The 23912-nt window shown below is 42.9% G+C and overlaps 1 protein-coding gene across 1 annotated transcript; it reads right to left on the reverse strand.

The window, feature by feature from the left end:
- Nucleotides 1-9018: 9018 nt before the first annotated feature.
- LOC137161934 (ficolin-2-like) lies at nt 9019-23072 on the reverse strand. The gene is made up of 10 exons (XM_067561425.1): nt 22991-23072; nt 21427-21540; nt 20279-20332; nt 19844-19879; nt 18542-18577; nt 14218-14253; nt 13556-13683; nt 12243-12372; nt 11472-11606; nt 9019-10219 (listed from the first exon to the last, which is right to left on the reverse strand). The coding sequence occupies exons 1-10, from the start codon at nt 23070-23072 to the stop codon at nt 9972-9974; spliced, it is 999 nt and encodes a 332-aa protein (XP_067417526.1). The 3' UTR covers nt 9019-9971.
- Between the last annotated feature and the right edge of the window lie 840 nt (nt 23073-23912).

Genomic DNA, 23912 nt, shown 5'->3' on the forward strand with positions numbered 1-23912 from the left:
CGACTGATGGTAATGCAGTAACATTAGGGTTATACCAACATGAGTGAATCTGGCTAATGAGGTCCTATTTCTACCCTCTGTTACACACATGGCTGCATTTCTCATTGGGCAGCAGAAATATAGAGCATAAAAGGCAAAGACAAGATGAAGGTATAAAAAACAGGAGTGACAGACATCTCCCGATAAATGTTCAATATGGCAGGCCTATAATGGCTGTATAAGAGCGAAATGTAATTACTATAACTGCCTCCCGGATTGACTACATGGGGCCTAAATTTCATCTCTGACACCTTGTAGGAATACTGCTGCCCGTTGCCTGCCTTCAGTTCACCCCATCAGTATAGTTATCATGAGCTCCTCTCAGATATAATCCGTTCAGGTTGGACCAGTGACATTCCTTGTACCACTGGGCCCCTTTAAAAGATGTGGCACAGTTATTTGAATACTGGTCATTGTAATGATGTTGGGTTGTAAAACGACATGTTGTTGTGGATGGTTAAGGTATCACCTGTGGGAACAAACGTATGTATTTAGTACGCGTTTTCACAGTTCTGTTCCCATAGCCCAGCCCAGTGGTTCTATGGTGGGGTTACTAATTTCTTCTTTAACCAGAAATCTCCCTGGGTTGCAGGAGACTTCACTTCTGCTTCCTGTGATCAGGCCAGATTCAGATCTCAGTTGCACCACCATAAATCCAGAGTAACTCATTGCAGTCAATGGGCTCAGTCCCAGGGTGCTCTGCTGGCCATTTGCACCTTGTTGGTGGTGTAATGTGAATGCAATAAGCTCCTAACAGCTTACCAGGGAGCCTTCTGAGGCCTCATGATGTGCCTAAGAAATCTAGCTGTAGCATGCGGCAGCCTGAATGCCAGAGAACATTTCTGCCTCCAAGGTTTGGAAGCGTAGTTTACATAAAAGGAGGCACCTCCATCCACTCCATGACATGCATCACACCTGGTGTGTCTATTTGGAGTAATTAACCTCCTTTCTCAGGGGTATGAAGGTCCTATTTAGAAAAGTAACTTGCAATGGCTGTGCCTAACTCTGCTCAGAAGTCTGCTTTCTGTCTCTACCCTAGGCAGAATCACACCATATCGTCGGTGTCTTTAGAACCTGTGCTCCTGCAACAATACCTTAGTGGCAGAATAACAAACTTCCTGAAAGAAAGAGAGAGGTCACTTCCATGGGTTATTTTACCTTTCACTTATTCAGTCTCCACCTCTAGAGGCAACGGCACAGAACAGTTGTTACTGTAGTATCCCACCGTGAGACATTGGCTGGATGAAAAGGACAGCACTTAATAGAAACCGCACCTTGTACTTGGTGTTGGATGTATCTGGCTTGTCACAGAATATTCTACATCTCTTTGGCTCGCCATGTTCTTCATCTGCCATGAAAAGCACAGGACAACAAAACACCTACCCGCAGTGCCGGCAACAATGTTTCCAAGGATCAGCTTGTACTTCTCAGTCTCTCCTACTATTATGAACGACACGTACGTGGCATATTGAGAGCTGGCATCAAATTCTCAAGATCAGCGCGGAGCTCGATGGTTCCTTTAGGAAAACCAATTGAAAGCAAAGTGTTCAGCATCTCCCATCAGCATTTAGTACTATTATTGATTGTATTGCACAGGCCTCTAGAGGTCCCAATCACGTGTGAGGCCCTATTATTCTGGGACCAGTGTGATCACCTGGTTTGACCTCCTGCATAACACACACTATAGAATTTTACCCTGATATTCTTGCATCAAGCAATATCTTCGTATTGATCTTTATTAACCCAAATTCCATCCACCAACCAGGTCTCCCCTATTAAATTGCTCCATATTGTGCTTTACTACAATAGATCAGAATCTATAACCTCATCCCACCTGCAGCTTCCCTCATTGCCACTCCATGCCACTCCAAACCACTAGAGGACGCATACTGCTCCATGAATCATGACTGCAGCCAGCACAGCTGCCACAGCGTTATCAGTTTCAATAGCTTTCCTGGGATCACTGTGCGGTAAGGAACAGGAAGTGGTGTCTGCAGCAGCAGTGTCACCTCTACCGATGGTACAACTCTATATCCAGTAACCAAGGGCAGGGCGTGGGAACAGAACTTGGTGGAGAAGGATGCTGTAAGGAAAAGAATGCACCAGTGATGTCTTCACCAAGAGGCATTAATAGATGGATATTGTCATATCCCAGCCTAGGACTAACGGGCCCCGATCCATGACTAGGGCCTGGAGGCACTACAGCAATACAAATTCACGATAAAGGAACAAGATTATTTCTTTATTTATCTAATAATAACAAGTAAGTAAAGAGTGAAGCTGTATGAGCCACATGTGATGTGATTCCTGCAGTTATTTCCTCTGACTGACTGGGCACTTGTGAAACAGACATAACATGCCTTGGCCTAGTCCTGCCCTCTCTAGTACCCAGTCACAGCCATACTTCAACAGGCTTGTGCTATGGAACAGGAAGGAAAATGCAGCTCCTAGTCCCTCTATCACCATGATCAGCATCATAAAGTGCCCTGCTCTGCAGTGAGAAGAAACATCTGAGGTATCTCACCTTTTCATCCAGGGAGACCAGCAGCATCTCTTCCTCCTTGAGTAAAAAATAAGATAGTAAAGACTAATTAGAGAGTCAGTGATCTTGATAGTGGATCAGAACTGAAATTCTGTTGTGATAATAAACAACAGGGTTGCACTGGTGAAACCAAGGAGAATTTGGCCCCTCTGTTGTCAAATATTCAGCAAAGGGAAGCTATGGTGGTTTAGGTGCCTAGACATTATAGAGACGGGTGCTTTACAAATAGCTCTAATTAATGTGTTTATAAAAAGTGAAGTTCCTGTTATTTATGGAGGAACAAAGTTCTCTGCCTGTTGTTACTTTACTTTTTGAGCTGGCTGGCCCCACCTTCCCAGGGATCCCCTCAGCTCCCCGTTCTTCTACAAACACAGAAAACTCAGACTGAATATTTTCCAAGGCATCATAAATACTGGGAATGAAACCCCACAAGCTGAAAATAAAATAACCCACCTCTTCCTAAACCAAATAATGTATCTGCATCAACCTCCCTGAGTCCATGATCTTATATTATGATCCACTAGCATGGACTCTTGCATGGAGGCCCATTGAAGTTAACAGGACTAGCAGATCTTGATGCAGAGTTGGGACCTAATTTGGCAAACAACCATTTTCTATGTGCTACCGCTAACAGTTGCATGGCTCAGAATGATAATCATGTTTGAATACTGGCGGAAAAACTACGTTCAAAGCATAGTTATCAATGGTGCACTGTTAAAGTGGCAGGACATAGTGAGTGAGATCCTGCCCGGATCTATCGTAGGTCTGGCATTGGTCAGCATTTTCATTAGTTCCAGAGGGGTAGCCGTGTTAGTCTGTATACAGCATATATGATTCTCGTTATTTTTATTAGTGACATGGTTAATGCAGTGGAGAGCAAGCGTATAACATTTGCAGGTAACACCAAGTTGTGAGGGTCGCAAGCACTCTGGGGGACAAGATTAGGATTCAAAGGTCTTTGGAGAATTGGTTTGAAATCAACAAAATGAAATTCAATAGTTTCAAGTGCAAAGTACTACACTTAGGAAGGAAAAATCAAATGCACAACTACAAAATGGGGGCTAGCTGGCTAGGTGATAGGTTACTGAAAAGAATCCGGGGGTTATAGTGGGTCACCAATTGAATATGAGCTAACACTGTGATGCAAATGCTGAAAAGGTCAATATCATTCTGGGATTTAACAGACGTGTCATATGTAAGACACTGGAGGTAACTGTCCCACTCCACTTGGCACCGGTGAGACCACAGGCAGAATATTGTGTCCAGTTCGGGACACCACACTAAGAAAGATGTGGACATATTGCAGTGTCCAGAAGAGACCAACAAAAATAATAAAAGGTTGAGAAAATCTGACCTATGAGGAAAGGTTTAAAAACTGGTCATGTTTAGTCTTGAGAAAAGCCGACAGAGGGAGGATCTGATAACAGTTTTCAAATCTCTTAAGGTCGGTTCTAAAGAGGACGGTGAGATTCTCTATGACCACTGACAGTAGCACAGGTAGAAATCAGGTTAATTGCAGCAAGGGAGATTTAGGTTAGATATCAGGAAATACTTTGTAACTATAAGGATAGTTAAGTACTGGAATAAGCTTCCAAGGGAAGACACTGGAATCCCCGTCATTGGAGGTTTTTATGAGCAGATTAGACAAATACCTGTCAGGATAGTCCCGGTATATTTAATCCTGCCTCAGTGCTGGAGGGTAGTCTAGATGACTTCTCAAGGTCCCTTCCAGCCTTACATTTCTATGATTCTATGATCATTTCCCCTTTGGTAGTATCTCTCAGCCTAAGATCTCGGAGCTGTTCACAGATACCAATGAAATAAACATCCCAACACCCTTATAAGGTAGGGAGTCATTATCACTATTATACACAGGGTGAAACTAAGGCTCAGCGAGCTAGTACCCATGGTCACACAGCAAGTAGGTGACAGCAATGGGGGTAGAACCAGAGGAATGATTGCCAATCTGATGCTCCAAAGGGAATGGAAAATAGTTCAGAACTGGGTTATGATGATACCAGCCACAGGATGAGAGAGCTTTGCCATATGACCTGGGTATCAGGGTTTTGTGGGGAATCACCAGAGTCTGAATGTATTACATAAGTAATTCACATTTATACCAGCATTATCCCAACCTGATTCTTGTTTTGCTCCAGGGACTGTACCTCTCATTCCTGCATCTCCTGGATCTCCTTTGTGTCATGGACACCAGCAATCCCAGGACAGCCTTGGAGAACAGCCAGTTTATCAGAACCACTGAGACCCACCAGCCTCACTTTTGGGAAAAGAAATGAATCCATTAACAATGTTTGTAAGTTTCTCAGGATCTGAAACGTTCTGCAAAAATCTGGAGGGATAAATCCAGCAAATCAGAGTCCAGACATTTCTTTTATTTTGGGATCTGAATTAGCGATAAATACAACTATCATTTTCTTCACTTTCATTCATTTGAGAGACCTTGTCACATATCTGAAACCTAAAATTTATATTTTTTAAATTATTATTATTAATTTGCTTTAAGCTTTTGCAAAATCAAAACTTTAAACACAAGGAGGTATTAAATATTTTTTAAAATCAGTTAAAAGATTGTATTTGTTGTAAGCTTCCCTCTGCAGTGTTTGTAACCCAAGCATTCCAGCAAACTGCTAGTTAGTGCAGGAGAACCTGCGAATGAAATTGACTATAGAGAAACAAAAGTGAAACTGGCTTGTCTGTTCTCATTGTCCAAGAAGAGTGAAATGCAGAAGAAGAACAAATAGCTGCATTTGATGAAGAAAAATGTAAAAAAGTCCATTTAAAAAATAGTTGCTCTTACTGTAAGTTTTAATATTAATTAATTTTAAGATTTTATATTAATAGTGACATCAGTGGGAAAAAAAAAAAAGGAACACACCTTACAACTCCATTTAATTCTATTAAAGCAAAAATTTTAGAGAAGAACAGAATGAGAAAATGGTTAATATTTGGCTGTGATATAGGAATATTGCCTCCTAATTTGAGGTATTTGTCATAAATTGTATGGCACCTAAAATGATCATGAAGATAAGGAAATTAATTTAGAAAGAAATACTGCTCTGAAATAATACATTAATTTATCCATAAAAAAGTTAATCCTGAACTCTGTCCTTATTCAAGAAAAGACTCATTTGCTTCAAAGGAATGTTCCTGAAATAAGTCTGAGTAAAATTGATTTGAGCAATGGGTTAGACTAGATGAACTCCTGAGGTCCCTTCCAACGCTAATCTTCTAGATTCTATTACTAAATCCTGTACACAACTTTAGGATTTCTTGCTGAATTAAAAAAGAAAACCCTACATATGATGCTAGATTCTTAGTCCAAAGTGCAACAATGAGAGAGCGTGAACCCTGAAAGAGCTCCATAATGGATCTATGTTGTAAATACAATAGCAAACATGAGTTTTAAAAAGCTGAGTAATCTGTTAATCAGATTCCTCCGAGTTTGAAAGATTGAGATTAGATTTTCCAGAATGTGTTAATAACTGGACATTACAAGACCTGTGCAGATGAGAAATGCTTTAGTGCCAATATGTGAGAGAGATGGGAGTTCTAGACAAAGATTCCAGCAGTCACCTGGAGAGGTAAGCAGATGGGAATTAATGGATAGCAGGTCAAAACACTTCTACGTTTTCAAAATTTTCAACAACAAAATGAAAAAGTTTGCACAAAATTGGTGGCAAAAACAATGTCCTATTTTTTTACTCATTTGTGTTGTCCATTTCTGCCATATAGGTTAAGTTTTACAAAGTAATTTTGCGCAAAGCAGCTGTTATTTTTGTTACTTACATAGTACTATTAGCAGACAAAGCCCTTTATAGACACATAGAATAACCAGGCCCTCAGGAGCTTACATGTTGAAGGCAGCTGAATGGAAAAGTTCCCAGTTCTGCAGGCGCCAGGTTGGCAAAAACCAGAGTATGAAATACTGTTGCTAACATATTTGTCTCTCACTCACCTGGGCAGGTGTCTTTAGCAGCACAAACCCCTGCAGTGATGCAGAGTAAAGCAATGAGGGTTTGCTGGACAGCTCTCCATATGGTGCCCGTCTCTGAAATGGCAGCTCCACTCATCTTATTGCCACCCTCTGCTTCAGCATGTCCACCTCCACAAGCCTTTTATATCCAATAGACATAGAGCACCAATCTCCTCCTCTGATAGCTCAGTGCCTCTTTCCTATTCTCCACATTTCAGCAGTTTCCGCTGAGATTTTTATGTTGCAGACTTCACAGCTGTAGTTGATTAAATGGTCTGATAGGAAATATTCAAATACTAGCTTAACAGCCATTGCTTCTTCCACAGGGCAAATGCACTGTCATGCAATAATTATTGAACAGAGCCAATCATAACCCTTCCTCCCCAAGTTAATTCATGTGAACATGTTTGCTGGAACATTAAAACAGGGTCCCAAATAATGAGCCCAACTTCTTCATCGCTCCAAGTCCCCTGTTGGCATCTGTGGGAACCTTTGAGTGAACAAGGAGAACAGGACTGGGTGAATTTAATGAGAGACCATGAGAACAGCCATACAGTGTCAGACCAAAGGTCACAGCATCCTGTCTTCCACCAGTGGCCAGAGCCATCTACTTCAGAGGGAGTGAACAGAACAGGGCAGTTACTGAGTGATCCATCCCTTCTTGCCCAGCCCCAGTTTCTAGTACTGAAATGGTGCAGTGTTATTTGTATGACAGTAGTCCTTGGAGACCTCATCTCAGATTGGAGCCCTATGGTGTTAGCTGCTGTACATACCCATAGTAGGAGACAGTCCCTGCCCCAAAGATATTACAATGGAAATAGACAAGTCAAGTGAAGGGTGGGAGAAAGGAAATATTATTAGCCGCAGTGTTGCATACAATAGGTCCCTGAATCTTGGTTAGGGCCTCTTAGTATTCCTGTCATACCAATAAGTCACAATGAAATCTTTCTCGCATGTCTTTTTCTCTTGAGTTAGACAAGTTGCCCACCACATGCAAATGGAGGCCACTTACAGCCCCTTGTGAGTTTTGAAAGAATATGGCCTTTTCGCAATAGGCAAAGGTAAATGGTGCCAGTTGGTTGCTTTGGTCTCATCTGTTCCTGGAGAGCAGTGTGTGTTTATAAGGCAATTTTCATAGCTTCCCCGGTCAGGTGAAAAAAACAAAGTGCAACCTCTTTGTATGTAGCCAGTGTTTTATTCTACCACCACATATATATTCAAAATGCCACACAGCCAGCATACCCGGGTTTCCCAGTGTTGTGAAACACAGTGTGACAGCTCTAATTGCATCTCATCAACTTAAGGAAAGTTATGTTTCATAAGGGGAAATCCCTAATGACTTTCAGTGGGCAGTGATGTACAGGACAGCAGGGCTACGCTAGGCACACAACACTCCTCAAATGCTTAGACAGAACCAAAGCCATCAAGTTGCGCAGCTGAATTGTTAATTGTTGAGTTATCCAGGAACAAAGCCTAGCCCCGTACTTGCAGTCTAAAAGGCTTTTATTTTAGGTGAAGGGAAAATAATAGGAGAAGAAAGAACAAAAGTCAAGTCTCCATGAGACAGAGCACAGTGTGTGCCTCTGTTCCTTAACAGCCCACACCTGAACTAACCACAAAATGATACTCTTGCAAGACTGCAGACACCTAGATATTTAAAGGTGCATTACACAGAAAACAAACTCCTAATTGCTCCTTTGCTGTGTACACATTAATTGCATTAAGAGGAAGCTGCTCTCCAAGCAGAAAACATTTGTTTTTTCTCCCAGTAGGGAAATCACAGCTAGAGATGGACAAAAACCAGGATCACAGAATTGAACATCTCTGAAATTTGGAGAAGAGTTCAGATCCAAGTCTAGATTTGGAAGCTCGGGTCCATCTCTCGTCTTAACCACATTAATATTAATTGTCCCTAAAAATAAGAAAGCACGTGTGAGAGGAAAACAACAATCAACTTTTAAAAAACAGATTCAACCAGGAGAGCAGAAGCTCGTTACATCACATGTTCCCTCGATCAAGGGATGGCAGCATCCACATCAGCAAGGGCAGCAGTGGAGGACACTGCCATACAGCACACAAGCCTGGCTTTTAGAGCATTTTAGGGATTCCCATTCCCTGAGTATCTGGAGATTGATTTGATTGCAGAAGTGACAAGCTCTGTGTCTCAGGAAGAGGAGGGAGCCAGCCAGCACTCTCTCCACAACTCTGATCTCTCTCCTGCATCTGTGTACCAGTCGGTGCAGGAAGCAGCTCACTTAGCTGAAGAGGTGCTGTGCTATCAGCGGTGGCAGCAGGTGGAAATGGTCAAGTAAAAAATTGTGGCTGCAAAAAGACGTGGGTATCTCCCACCCTCAGGCAGGGGAGACCCTGCCCACAAAAACACAGAACGTACATTAAAAAAAAATAAACATATGGAGAAAAACCATCTATGGGCTTGCGTACGTGAACATTTAGTTTGCAGGAAGCTGGGGTGTGAATCTACCTCTCACAAGGCCTGCCACGCACTTAGACCTTGTCTACACGGCAAAGATAAGTCTATGTTAGGTTGACTTACAGCCACCGTATTAACTCCTGCAGTGGCTGATGTCCACATTACCTTCCTTGGCTCAGTGGTGCGCGTCCTCACCAGGAGCGCTTCCACTAACCGAAGAAGCAGTGTGGGGAGCTGAGAACCTGGTCTCTCAGCTCCGCTGGCAGCTCTCTGCCAGGAGCCCGGCTGCCCCACAGGCTCCCAGTGGGCTGCCCCCCACTCCCTGTTCCCCATCAGAAGCAGGGGGAAGCCACCTGGGTTTCTCTCCTCCCTGTTCCCCACCAGGGGCGGCATCCAGCCGCCCAGGGCTTTTTGTTCCACTCCCAGCCGCTCAGCTGTTCGGCGGAGCAGGAGGCAGCTGGGCTCTAGCTGCCCAGCTTGGAGCTGTGACGTTGACAAGAATGACAGGCAACAGCCGATGTAAGGAACACCGTATCTTCACCGACACTGCATTGCCCTAACTGCACCGACATAAGCCCTACACTTCTCATGATGTCGGCATAGCAGGGGAGTTACATCAGTGGGAGGAGCATTTCAGTGTGTACACCTCCACTGTGTTGTCGACAAAAGTCTGTAGTGTAGACCAGCCTTAACTGTCCGTGTATCCCCTGCTGATGGACACACACAGTTCATTGCTGTGCTTCAACCTACCCCTGTTTCAAAGCAGCATAGATCAAAGTGCACTAACAAACTGTTAGTGTGTGTCAGGAGCATCCACACAGTTAGTGCCTGGCAGGCTAGCAAGTGGTAGGTTCACACCCTGGCTTGCTGTGAACTAAATCGTCATGTAGACAAAAAGTCCTTTGTGGCCTGATCAGAGCAGAATGCTCTCTTCAATGGGAGCAGCCTGCAGCTGTCCTCCAATGGGGCTAAACTGGCCTAAATTTCATTTCAGAGAACTTGTAGGAATAACCATGACCTTTCCCTGCCAACCAGTTTATGCCAGTAGCATGCTTCTCTTGTCTCCTCTGCCAGTAAAATCCATTCAGGTTGGAGTGATGACATCCTTTGTACCACCAAGCCCCCTTGAAGGCTGTAGCACAGTTCTCTGTGCTCTGATCATTGTCACGGTCCTTGGTTGAAAAGGCCATGCCCTTGTGAACCGATAGAGAATCACCTGGAGAAAAACACAAATGCCGTTGTTTCCATGCATTGCAGGCTAGTGTTGTACTTTGGTTCTCCATATGCTGGGCCTGACCCTTTTCCGTTCTTTTTCGTAGAATCGTTTTCTACATGAGGCCAGATTTTCCAAAGACCTCAGGGTCAAATATCCAGGGTGCTCAGCAGCCACAACTGGTGCCAGATTTTCAAGACCTCTCCTCCCATTTGAGCACCAAAATAAGGGCCAAGGTTTCATAAGTGCTCAGCACCCAATGTGCTGATCTCTCCTGGAGACTGAGCCACTTATTTAGATGCCTAAATGGGATCTAAAGTCTTCAGCAAACCTGGCCCATAATATCAACCCCTATTAATTGTTTTTGCACATTTTTAATATTTGCATTCTGCACACACTCTAGGTTTATGCTAACTACATTATACAAACTGATTATATGAACAAATTATCACTGTGGGTACTGACTGTACAGTTATCTCACTGTGAAATGTAGGCACGGATGTAAAAGTTCAGAAAAAATAATGCTTTTCTTAAAGACATACATTCACCCTATGTTCCCTAGTATATCTGTATGTACAGTACTTTAATTATCATTTTTTTCCAGGAAAAAAGCTGTTTGATAAAAACAATTAACCTACGTGCTTTGGGAAAAAATCCCATAACTTTGGTCAGGGAAGTATTTGGGGTTTTATCCTCCTAAAATGTAGAGTTATCAACCTCCTCATGTAGTGTCAATGGAACTAATGATCTCTGAATGAGGTTACTGTACTTAAAAATCACCATCATTTTCAATATTGCTCTGGAAATTGGTGGGAGGGTGGGGGAAAGGATGGTTTACATTGAAGGCATTAGCCAAGATCAGGTAGGTGTGACTGTGGCAAACCAGCTCAAACTTCTGCTCCCAAGAAGAAACAGCGCTTAATGGGACCTTCATAGAATTTCAGATCAATGATAAAATTATCAGGTTCAGAATTCCTAAAAATAATATTTAGTTGCCTCTACAAATGCACAGCTCTAGAAGACCTGAGAGCAAATATTACAAAGTATGATGTGTGACCAGAAATCCCTTAAAAATGCACTGGCTAGGTCTAGAGTTACCAGACCTATGCTATGATTCAAGGGCACTTATTCCCGAAAGAAGCTTTGCCAATGGGAAGTAATTTATTTTGCTTCTGGCAGAAGATAGCATCCATCTTTCTTCACTTTGCAGGATTTCCAGCTGCTATGAACACTAGAAAACAAAGGCAGAGCCTACCTGCAGTGCCACCGAGAAAGTCTCCAAGGATCAGCTTGTATTTCTCACTCTCCCCTAATATTTTGAATGACTTGTACTTGGCAAACACATGGTTGTCTTCAAAATCCCTGAGATCAATGCGCAGTTCATTGGTTCCTGTTACAAAACAATTTAATAATAAAATGAGCAGCAGATTCCATTAAGGTTTCTGCACAGACTTTAGAGTGCTTTCCTGGTGGATCTTGGCCATGGGAGATTTAGGTGCATGTGTTCCATACACAGCTGCTTTCTAACTGTTTCAATCTGCTAGTCCCATTTCTTATTGGAGCTGGCAGAATGATCTATTTATGATAGCTTTCCCGGCAGGGCTGTAAATAGACAGTTGTCTTTGACAGCACTTTCACCCCTGCTTGCTACTCTGTGAGTGTGGGGAAGGACTCGGTGGAAAATAACACGTAGCATTTTTCTAGGGGCTGATCCAAAGACCTCTGAAGTCAAGTAAAGACTCCCAGAGGCTGTGGATCAAAATCCCCATTATATTTCATCTCTGGGTGTCAGCATGCTTTGCAAAGGATGGTCAGCATCATTATCCCTACTTACAAATGGGATAACTGTTTCGCAGAGCATTCAGTTGCAGAGGCAAGCTTACAACCAGGAGTCCTGGCTACCCACCCACAGCCCATAAGCCATCTCTACCAGCAGGTACCACTCTACCCTCTTTAGCTAAGGGAGAGGTGGAAGAAGGCTTCCTGGAAAGAACTGTAAGAAAAAATGCATCAGTGATTTATTCACCAAGGGACGTCAGCAGGTGGATATTGTCATTCCCCAGCCAGAATTCTGACAGCTGACTGCCGAATCCTCTCTTGTACGAATTCCAGTCACGGAAAAAATCCACCAAACCATTCACCCGTTTCTGGAAAACCTGCAGGTAAACGAAAGGGACTTAAGCTGTCAAATTTCCCTTTTTTTTTTTTTCCCCCCTTTTCTTAGGACAGACTCCAATTTACACTGGCCAAATCCACTTTAGTCTTGTGTGACTAACCGCACAGCTCTGCTGTTGCCAGAATCGTGTGTTTTTAATACTTTCCCTAGGCCAAAGAACAAAGGGATACAAAGTGAAAACCGTCCAGCAGTTAGAGGTACATTCAGCATGGCCACTGTTTCCACAAGCACAGGCGAGATCTGGCTGCAGCACTACACCCAAGTAAGAGAAAAGATTATGGTGGCTGGGATTTTTAAGAGGGCTCAGTGTCAAACTAATTCATTCTCACCGATGTCATGGTGAAATTCACTTTGACTGCAGGGGGAGCAGATTTGGTCCACTGCTGAATACTTTTGAAAACCCAGCTCTGCAGTGCCAGAAATTGGTTTGAACACTAACGCCCCAATCCTCAAAGGTATTTAGGCACCAACTTCCACTGAAATTAATGGGAGTTAGGCACCTAAATCCCTTTGAAGATCGGGGCCTAAGTGCACAGAAATACTTATACTCCTTTCCTCCCTTCCTGGACAGATACATTACTCCTGACGACTGCAGTCTTATCAAACACTTGCAGGAAGCCACACCATCATGTAATATATACGATGATTTCCAGAATAGAAGTGGAAGGGGCTAAAACAAAATCTTTTCAGTGTAATTCAAATCTGCAGGCTAAATCCAAACCAGGCTCTGTGCCAGCTTCTGCATGCATTGACTCTGACAGAGGGCCGTGGAGTAGAAAGTCTAGCAGCCAGAGGAAACCAAGGAAAAAAGAAACAGCAGCCTCTCCTTCAGCGAGGGACTTGTAATGGTCAATGCAGCCCCAAAAGTGGCCGCCCTGGCCCAGGAAATGTGGTGTGAGGGTAACCCAAGCAGCACAGCCTTGCTACCATCCATGCTGGCTTGGATCCTGTGGAGCAATGAAATTTCCTGAAGGAGGGCAACCCAGGGTACATTTCGACAAGGTTCCAGGGGTTTAAATTAGGCAGAGAGATGATCTTTACATCATCCTGCACCAGCGTGAGGGAATCTGGCCTGACATAAGTAAAACCTGCGGAAGCAAAATGCAGTATCTAAGTGGCTGCGATGGGGCAAAGAGTAACAACTGTGCTTTATTCTGACTTACAATCCATCCCCCGCCATCAGTGTCCATGTCACACAGCACAGTCACGGCAACACAGTCCTGGGTAAAAATGGTGTACCAGCCACTCAGAGTAATCCCTTTGCTTAAAAGCTGCTTGCAGTTCCGTGCTCCTGTGAAGAAGGGGAATTTAAAAGCAAATGTCTTTCCTGGAGTAAAAGGAATTGTTTTCTGATAACTTTTGATAGATTTTCCTATTCTGCAGAGTTGAGCTTCTTATATATTTATACACATACATTCACATTTTGCAAAACTATTGAGAAATTCACACACACAGCCAGATTCTGCTCAGTTCCCCTGTACAACTCCATTTACTTCAATGGGGTTTCACTAGTGTAAATGAGAGCAGAATTTGACCAAGAGTATTTAGGGAAGTCTGGGGTGGGGGTTCAAAGGACTGTCAGACAATTGTACTTCATAAGGAAGTGATTTTTCTGAATCAAATCAAATCTGAATATAAATCAGTTTAATCAACTGGAGCCCTGCCACCTTTGGTAATTAGCCCAAGTTACATGGGGAAACCTGCAGTCTCTTAATTTCATTGGGATCAGGTCTAGTGTAACTGCATGACCCATCCACATGACCCACCTTTGAAGGTACAATGTGTGGGCTGCTCTGAATAGGCTGAGACTCTTGGAAACACTCACCTTTCCTGCACTGTACATCATCCAGCTGCTTCTCACCTGTGCAGGAAAAGAAACACAGCAGAAGTGGACTGAAAGCAGAAAAAAGGAGTCCCCCTCCCCCCAGCAGCTATTTAATCATACGTTCAAAGACTTGTATATATTTTATTTGCTCCACAACAGACTTAGCTAGGAAAAGGATCAAGCCCAAAATAGGAAAATGGTTGGGATAGTGCTATCAATTTCCCTTAAATGCTTGTGAGAGGCCCACTGGTGACCAATTTAACACAAAGTTTCTTGCTGTTTCTTTTTTGACATTTCTTTCCTTCTTCAAAATGTTAACCTACAGCTCTAGTCTGAGACCACTGTCTTTCAGGCTGACCCCTATTGGCTTCTTGTTTCCTTGGGGTTCACTGTCTGTCTGTATCCCCCCATTGTCTCTGGTCAAACTCAGATCGTAAGTTCCTTGGGGAAAAGAGCCACCCTTTCTGTTCTGAGTTTCTCTACCCCCAACACACTGGAGTCCTGGTCCTTGATTAGGACTCCTAGATACCACCGTAGTACAAATACCAGCAAGAATATAGGCACCCATCCAGTGATGCGGTTGCTTATCCCAGAAGTTAAAAATCCCAACGTAAACATAGACAAAGGACTGCCCATAAATCTCCACCCACACCCTCCTTAAGAAAGAGGAGGGTGAAAGATGGGTTTTGCAGAATGCCTGGAAAGTTAAATCTGGGCTCTGGAGGACCAAGTGCAGAGCAAGTTCCAAAACTGAAGTCCCCTCCCAGAGAACAGGCCTCTCCTTTATATTGCGGGAGCTGCAGTTTGAGCACCTGTACTGATCTCAGCTGCAGCAGGAAATCACGGGGAGAGAGGTAGCCTGCTGCTTCTCCTGCCCTGCTGCTGGAGTCCCAGCATGGCTTCCTGCTTTGCAAACTGCCTGCTGAGATGAGTCAGGGGGTGGAAACAGAGGCAATGTGTGCAACTCCAGCAGCAGGGAAGTAGAAGCAACAGGCTGTAGCTGTAGAGGTGTGGGGAGGAGGAACTCAGCTGGCAGCCAGCCACCCTGCTGCTTCCTCCCTTCCCAGGCTGCAAGGACACACAGAGATTTGGGGGGCTGGGGCGTACCTCTGCATGCACACCCCTGCATGGGGTTGCATGTACCAGAGTATAGGAAATGTAACAACTTTCCACAGTACCTGCTTCAAAAATTCAAGTAATAGCCATAGCTACAAGTCCTGATGCTCCAAATGGATTTGCTGTTGGAAAAAGGGACCAGTGACAGGCCCATGGAGATGTCAGCATGGGAAGCAGTGACTTGCTACATCTATTGTTTGTGCATTTCCTTATGAATTATTATTATTAAATAGTACCCATCGGCCCCACTGCGATCAGGCCCTGGTGTGCTGGATGTCAGGAACCATAGGGCAGAGTTCCCTCAGCTGAGTTTGCGGCTAGCAGGTCAGCCTTCAGGCGGGTTAATGAGCCCAGACGGGCTGAAGCAGAATCACCTGATTGGCCAGCCCACCTGAGCACATTCAATAGCTGCCCATTTAAGCTCAACAGCAGGTTGCTGGCTCCTCAATGCTTATACAGGCAGCTGATTGCTCCTGCTCCAGTCCACCCCAGCCCTGCTCCTTTGCTCACTTTCTGACTCCAGCTGTGACCCTGGACTTGTTTCCTGACTCCTGTCCCCGGCTCTAACCACTAGCTCAGAGTGCCCATGTCCCAGTCCTGACACTAAATGTTGTACATGCATGTGTAAGAGATGGGCATTGCCACAAAGAGGTTACGATTAGGACTGGCCTAAAATTTTCCGTGAAAACATTTTTCAACAGAAAATTGAGTTTTCAACTACATGAAAATTTTCCTGGGAAGCATCTGCTTTCATCAAAAGTTTTCAATTTTTCATTGGAAAACGAATATTTGTTTTTCATTGTTTTTGACAAAATGTTGACATTTTGCGCTACTTTCCCCCAAAAACACTTTACTTAGAATATCTGTGTTGGGGAAAAAAAGGCTCAAGATTCTTCGTGTTATATTTCCAATCATTGTCTGCTTGGGTTTTTTTCTTTGTAACCTGGCTAAACCCATTCCCCCACTTAAATAATTACTTTCCTAAACAAAAGAAACAAACAAGGAACAAGACAAGGCAAGAGATGCTATACAAGTGATGTCTCAATATGTTGAAAAGCAGAGTAGATCAGCCGCATACAGCATGAAACATCCATAATAGGAACAAAGCTAAGAAAGAAAAACGTATTTAAATGGCCACAGAAAAAACAGCCTCCTTGTTATCTGAGTTCACAACCCTCATACATGGGGACTTGTAAGGAATTTACAACCTTGGTCTTTTGGCAATTATTGCAAGACTTGGATGGCCACACACTAACATGGTTATTATGCTCTTCATTTATTCTATTATTTGGACAAGGGTTAGTGAGCTCCTTCCTGCACACAGAGGAATTGCAGTTAGAAGGTTTCCTCATCATTCAAGTGCTAAACTAATGCTTTATAAATTACACTTAATAGTTATTTGAAAAGGAACAGAAAAGAGATTTTTGCCTTTTTTCACTTTTTTGTGATATCTAAGGAAGCCTAAACTGTTTCTTTAGCTGTTGGGGTTCTCTTCTGTCACCTTTTGTCCTTAGAAATAGCATGTCATGCCTTGTCTTCCGTTTTGATGGCTGTCTCCCACGGCAACCCAGATATGGACTGGGAGAAAGTAACCATTTTTTCCAGTTCAGCCTCTGAATCAAAACATTCAAGCTGACCCAGAACAAAAGGCAAAACAAAAAAAGGTGATTTTTTTTGGCAAACTGAAAAAGGAATATTAATTTCACGTCAAATGAAATATTTGGTTTCCTTTTGTTTTCATATTTTTTTACCTTTAAAAAACACATTAAAATTGAGGGAATTCGAAACAAAAACTCATTTTGAACTGAAAATTCAAAATATTTTTGTTTCAAAAATGTCCAGACAAAATGTTTTGACTTTTCCCCAGTTTTTGTGAAGGGGAAGGGGTTCAAAATGGAACAATTCGGCGAATCCTGAATTCGCAAAACGTTTTGGTGGACCCGAATCTGTAGTTTTTGGTGAAAAAGAATTTTTGTTTGAAAAAATCTCCCCCAGCTTTAGCTGTGAGCTCTCTCAACTCTTAACTTAAGTTACAATAAATCTGTACAGAGATAAGACCTGGATTTCTCATATGTACAACATACGGGGAAGCAGGAAATAGCAAACAGAGAAAGGATGGTCTAGTGTAGTGGTTCCCAACCTTTTTGGCTTGAGGGCCATAAATATCATTTTTACAACCCTGAAGAGCCACCAGTCAAACAACAAATAACAAATGTATTGAGGCACACACCATGAAGGACGACAAATCACTACATATTTACAGTAAACTTTTTGATGCTACTGTGCTCATTTTTACATTCACTATTTTACACCTACAATTACTCACAGTGTGTCGCACACTCGCAGACAAAGCACTAGTGTAGATGAGTGACTGTCACTACACACTGAAGCACATGGCCCGGCAGCTAAGTCACAGTGAGTGGCCTGCTAAATGCAGGCCAAACCAGAAGGCACTGATAATTAGAGTCCTGCCCCTCCTCAAGCATGGTAAATCCTGGCTGTTCTGCAACCAGCCTTCTCCCCCCCACATGCAGCCAGATGGAAGGAGTTCAGCTAGGAGGCTGCCTCCTTGCTGATCGCCTGTCCCCCTGGCTGCAGCAGGGAAACTGTACATGTCCTATATCCCCATGCGCTCCATCTGGGTCCATAGGCAGTGGCTCCCTTCTGCAGCCAGGGGGACGGTATATCACTGCTTCCCGCCCTCTGGCTCCAGCAGGACCCCAGCACCTGTGGACCTAGGCAGAGCACTTTGCCATGCTCCCTGCTACAGCCAGGGGTGGGGAGCACTGATCTCCCGTCCCCTTGGGTGCAGCAAGGAGCCTGCACTGGTTTTGTAGCCCAGCGGCACCGCGCTCTGCCTGGGTCCTTAGTCAGCAGCTCCCTTCTGCAGCAGCCACGTTGAAAAAACCCGTGGGCCACTTTTGGCCCCCGGGCCATGGGTTGGGAACCAGGTTAGACAGCTAGTCTAAAACTTGGGAGAGCTGAATTTAAGTCCCTGCTCTCCTATCAAGTGTCTGCGTGACCCTGGGCCCATCTGTACAACGCGGATAACAGCACTGTTCTGCTTCACAGGGGAGTGGTGGGGATACGTCCATTTTACAGATCGTGACGTGCTGTAGTTGGGAACTACACAAGTATCTATGACAGAAAGGAGAAGGGAAGCAAACCCTTCGCTTACCACCATTGTTCTGAGAACAGAGATTCTTACCCACTGTTGCTGGGGATCCAGGGGCTCCTTTATCTCCTAAAGAAAGATCACATGGTAAGATCCTCGAGTTATTCAGGGCGTGTCTACACTACAAAATTAAGTTGACCTAAGTTACATCGACATAAAGTCACCGCAGTAATTGAATCGGTTTTACTTGTTCACACTACACTCCTCGTCTCACCAGGAGAGCTTGCACTGATTGAATTGCCAGTCAGGAGCATTGTGGGTCAGTTTCTGAAAGGCAGCAACACAGTGTCTACATTGACACTGGGTCAACCTAACTACATCAACTTAAACGCTATGCCTCTGGCGGAGGTGCAGGTAGTAAGTCGATTTAGTGAGAGACTTACATCAGTAGTCACGCTACATTCTAGGGTAGATGATTACATAGTTAGGTCAATATAAACTGCCTTACATCAACCTAACTCTGTAGTGCAGACCAGAGGAAACCCCCTGACCAGTGTCCTCACACTGAGCCTCCACTTGGTTCTGCTCGTTAGGTCATTCATAATGAAGTTCTTCTAGATTGCTCAGTCTATACAGAAATGTTGCGGGGCTGGAGCTGTGACATGCCCTGTCCTGGCTAACAGGAGCTGTATTTGTAACACACATTTTTTCATGACGTTTTTGTGACATTTTTTATTAATTGAAAACATCCAAAACAGTCTCAAGAACATTGACTTGTTTTTGTTTACCAAATACCCTGTTTTTCAGTAAACAAAAACAACCGCCATTTCGATAACAGTTTCGATTACTTCTTTAATTAACAATATTAAAAGAAAAAGAAAGACGAAGCAAGTCTTTAGAACCCCATGAAATGCCAACGGAGGAGAAGAGGGAGATCTACATTTCCCAATTGTTCACAACATTTTTATTTTTTAGCCTATTCTACACAGTGGTGAGGCCAGAGGTAGCCCGGCCCTGGCTAGTTCAGGGAGCTCATAATCTGAGTTTGGAACTAACATGTAATCTTGTTGAGCTGAAATTCCGCTCTCGTTATGTGGCATTGAGATTTTTCAGTTACATGCTAAGTAGGGAAAAAAAAAACTTACTGCTTTAAACTTTGCACCCAAAGTGCAAAGTGGGGAGTTAAAGGCAAAATCCCACTGCCCTGCTCTGTGAGCATATTAGCCAAGCTGGGATGATCCATGAATCTGTGACAGAGTTCTGTCTGGGACGGTATGAAGTATCTTGATACTCCAAATTTTACTGTTATGGACACATTCTCTCTGTTGCCATGAATGGTACAATAACGGCTAGTGTACAGATCATCAGTGACAAGATGTATTTGAGTTCTCTCACCTTTCAGTCCAGCGCGGCCAGCATCTCCCTTTTCTCCTGATGAATAGAGAGAAAGATTTAGCAAGAATGCACCTATAATTGATGGATATTTCATTCTCTCAGTGATCTCAATCAACAATAGACTGGATTTACAATGAGACACTCAAATCCTGGGTCCAAATGCCCCTAAACCTTGTGGAGCGAAAGGAATGAAAGTTAGATCCAGATTCACATTTTGCAAATGGCCCAAATATCAACCTGGATCCAATCCACTCCCAATGGAGTGTTTAAAATCTAATCCTAGATTTGAATTTTGCAGTTTGAGTCCATCTCTGATTTTGGCAAACATGCCGTGAAGTGAAGATATGAATGTCTGAAAAGTTCTACTGTATTTTAAATCACATACTGTACCATACAGAGAGAGAGAAAAAATTAACTCGCTGTTTATTACTTTACCTTTCATCCCAGATGGTCCCACTTTTCCAGGGATCCCCTGAGCTCCCCGTTCTCCTAAAAACATATTTTTTTTAAAAAAAATCCCACAGATTAAACATTTGACAGCTACAATTAGAGAATCTGTTTTAAGGACTCACTCTGAAAATCCCCACATAGCCTAGGTTCCATCCAAACCCAAAATGTAGATATTAGTGTTAAACCAAAAGAAAAATCATTCCAGTGCATGGCAAACTGCCATCTTCAGTCCACCCATACAGTCTTAACTCAGGCAAAATTCCCACTGAGCTCACGGGGCTCACATATTCCAAGCTGGCTGTCAAAAAAACTTGAAAGTAAAATGATTTTGTCTGGCCTTTGAGTGTCCCTTGCCCAGACCAAAATGAAAGATTGATTTGAATGCTTGCTATTTCCATCAGTGGGTATCTTCTTGAACACCACCCTTTTCAAAGTGATATGTAAATGTTTATGTTTAGGCTTGTGAAGGGTAGATTTTTATTGGTAAATGTCACTAAATGTCCATTTCACTGTGCACACAGAAACTGACAAAAATATTTCCATTGATAATAAGCAAAATTTAAAGATCAACAACATAAGAAAAATGCTGCTTGAAAACTTAAGAGTTTGAGTTGAAGATATTTACTTTGTATATTTTTACATGTGATGTTGCCAGTTTGTGTTTTAATGGTTGTAAAGTTTTAACTTTTTGAATCTCGGTATCTACTGTCATTAAATAATTATTGTCTGAGCCTCCAACTGTTTGATCCTCCATAATTTCCTGCAACTGTAAAAATATAAATTGATAAAAATAGAAAAATGCTTTAAAATAAACAATAGTATCCCTCCCAAAAGTTTTTTTTTTAAAATTGGATTCTGCCAAACAAAAAGAATGTAGACCTTGAGTGGAGCATCATGACACAGTTCTCTCTATCCTGACAGTGAACAATGGAAAGAAAACAGATTTTCAGAGCCGAGTTATACATCTGCAGTCCCATAGCAGAGGTGTCACGTGACCAATGAGTTTCAGGCAGCTTTTCCTTAGATGGAATCTTGCATGGATCTCCAAAGGCTGAACATTTTTTACATAAGTAATTCAATATTTCTACCTTCCCACCAGAAAGGTGATTCTCATTCAGCAATTGGGAACATACCTTTCATTCCTGCAGCTCCAGGTTCTCCTTTGGGACCTGCAGCTCCAGGAATCCCAGGGCATCCTTGGAGAATGGCAAGTTTCTCGGAACCACTGAGACCCACTACTTTTACATCTAGAAAAAGAAATAAAGCAGTAAATGACACTTGAAAGAGTAACAGGAGCTGTAATAGTCCACAAATTTCAGACAAGAATCAAACTCTGAATCACAATCAACAGATTTGTTGGCTGTAAACATACACAGAGTCACCCTCCATCTTAGGAATTAAGAGAATGCTATTTAAAACAATCACGAAGATGATATAGGAACCTAATTCATTTGACAGACCACCTTAAGAATTTGGCTAGAGATAATCCAGATGTTGCTTGATCTGCTAGGAAGCTACATCCTTTTGAAATTGCCATGATGAGGATTTGTGTTTTAAACTCACTAATTTCTAGGTACAGGTATAATCAAATATTTTGGTTCCTTTTAATTTATATTTGTGGCAGGGTTTTTATGAGGTTGATGCAATATTTTGAGGATTTTTTTTTATTAGCTACTATCTATTTGGTTACTGGTCAGGGATGCTTTTAGAAATAATTTTCTTTAGATCTGTATGTGGTAGGCTCTGTGGATCCAAACACCTTATAAACAAACGTTTTTAATTCGGATTATTATTAACTGCAAAGCAGGAGTGACCCTGAATGGCACCGGTGCAGCAGGGCACAATAGGGCAAACTAGGAAATGGAGATTCTACATTGAAAACAACAACAATGAAAATATTCAGACCTTTACTGGGATTTAAATGTAACACTGTAGTAGTTGTAGTAGTTGTAGAGTGTGTGTGTGTGTGTGTGTGAACACGCACTTGTGAATTTTGACACAAACAGAATTCTGCCAGCACTCAACTCCATATGCATTCCAGTGTTCCCAGCAGTCTTTGAGAAACTGGCTCCCAATGCAAAGCATTGCTGTGTTGGAGAGCATGTGGAGTGGCTTGACAGGGACGAATACATGGCATCAACATGCTTTTATATGGATTATCCAAAGCAAAAATGTGTGCTAAAGGAGTAAATCTGGGAGGATACTGAAAATGACTTCAGCAAAGAATACCAGTTTTTTCTAAAGCACTCCTGTAATGTGACAGTTCCAGAGTTCTGCCTTATCCCCTCCACCCTCCCAAGTCTGGTCATACAAGAGACCAGCAGCAACAGAGGGAAGTTGGAAGCTTTAAAATAAATTTGCAAAATGCTTTTTTCCTCCATGTGTATTTACTCTTGACAAAATAATTGTAAGGAAAGGACAGAGCTAGTTACTGAGGATGAATCTAAGGGTTGCTACGTTTGCATGGTATCACTTAATTAGAACCATTGTTAATTATTATTGATCATTGCTTCTACAATGATGCCTACAGACCTCAATCAAGGTCAAGACCCTACTGCACTGTACAGACACAAAGTAAGGATCAGTTCCTACCCCCAAAAAGATTAGAATCTGTATAGGCAAGAGACACATAGAGTGGGAGAAAGGGAGTGTTATAACATCTGTAAGAAATGCTAGCAAGGTTTGTTTCGCACTCACCTGGGCAGGTATCTTTAGTGGCACAAACCGCTGCAGTTACACACAGTAAAGCGATGAGGGTTTGCAGGGCAGCTCTCCCCATGGCTGGTGCGGGTCTCTGCAATGGCAGCTCCACTCCGCTTCCCCTTCTCTTCTTTAGAATGTCATCACTTGGGGCTCTGTATAAGCAATAAAGCACACATGCAATCTCCACCTCGTAATGCTCAATTTCTCAATTGTGTGGCTAGTTTCTCCATTGTGGCTCTTCGCAAGTTCTGCTGAGAGATTTTCACAGTATCAAATCCATAGTAACGCCTCCGTTTAATACGCCTGAATCTCCTTCAGGAGACAGTGTTATAGATTGTTCTTGCACAGCAAAGTTTCTCCGGGTGCTGACCCATTTTTGCACAACATGATGTAAAATGACTAAACCTGGTGGATGGAGTGTTAAAAAACCCTCAAAGTTACAAATCCACTGTGACAGGGTCCCCAGTGTGCAACCTGGAACTGGGTTATCACTGTGTCCCCTTAACTCTCCAGCCTGGGCTGTCTCTCACAATGCTTTACTAGTGACAAGCAGCAAACCTTTCCAGGCGCTGTTATCACGCAGCATGACAACACGTGGAGCCCCACAGCCAGGTAGATTGCGTGAATGCTCCCTGAGCCATTCCTAAATCACACAGGAAAAGGTCCCAGCCAATTCCCCCAACTCCCAGCCTTACACCCCAGAACTGTCCTGTCCTGGTCAGAAATCTGACCAGTGTAAGTTTATCACCCAGTCCGCCCTTCCCCTGATGTGGAGAGGACACACACAAGCCTTTGTAACTGAGCTGAGATTTCCCAAGAACTTCAGCCAAAACACGTTATTTTACATCAAATCTAAAACAAGTTTATTACCTACTGAAAGATAGATTTTAAGTGATTATAAGTGATAGGAATAAGA

Source organism: Emydura macquarii, unplaced genomic scaffold, assembly GCF_026122565.2.
Source record: "Emydura macquarii macquarii isolate MOO-44397 ecotype Brisbane River unplaced genomic scaffold, CSIRO-AGI_Emac_v2 contig_2417, whole genome shotgun sequence".
In the NCBI taxonomy this organism is placed as follows: Eukaryota; Metazoa; Chordata; order Testudines; family Chelidae; genus Emydura; species Emydura macquarii.

Coding starts and splice junctions, on each gene's coding strand:
- LOC137161934 (XM_067561425.1), bottom strand. CDS start 23,072: ATGGGGAGAGCTGCCCTGCAAACCCTCATCGCTTTACTGTGTGTAACT. Junction 13,684..14,217: donor TGATGTACAGTGCAGGAAAG/GTGAGTGTTTCC, acceptor CCTTCTTCACAG/GAGCACGGAACTGCAAGCAG. Junction 10,220..11,471: donor CTTTCTCGGTGGCACTGCAG/GTAGGCTCTGCC, acceptor GTTTTTCTCCAG/GTGATTCTCTATCGGTTCAC.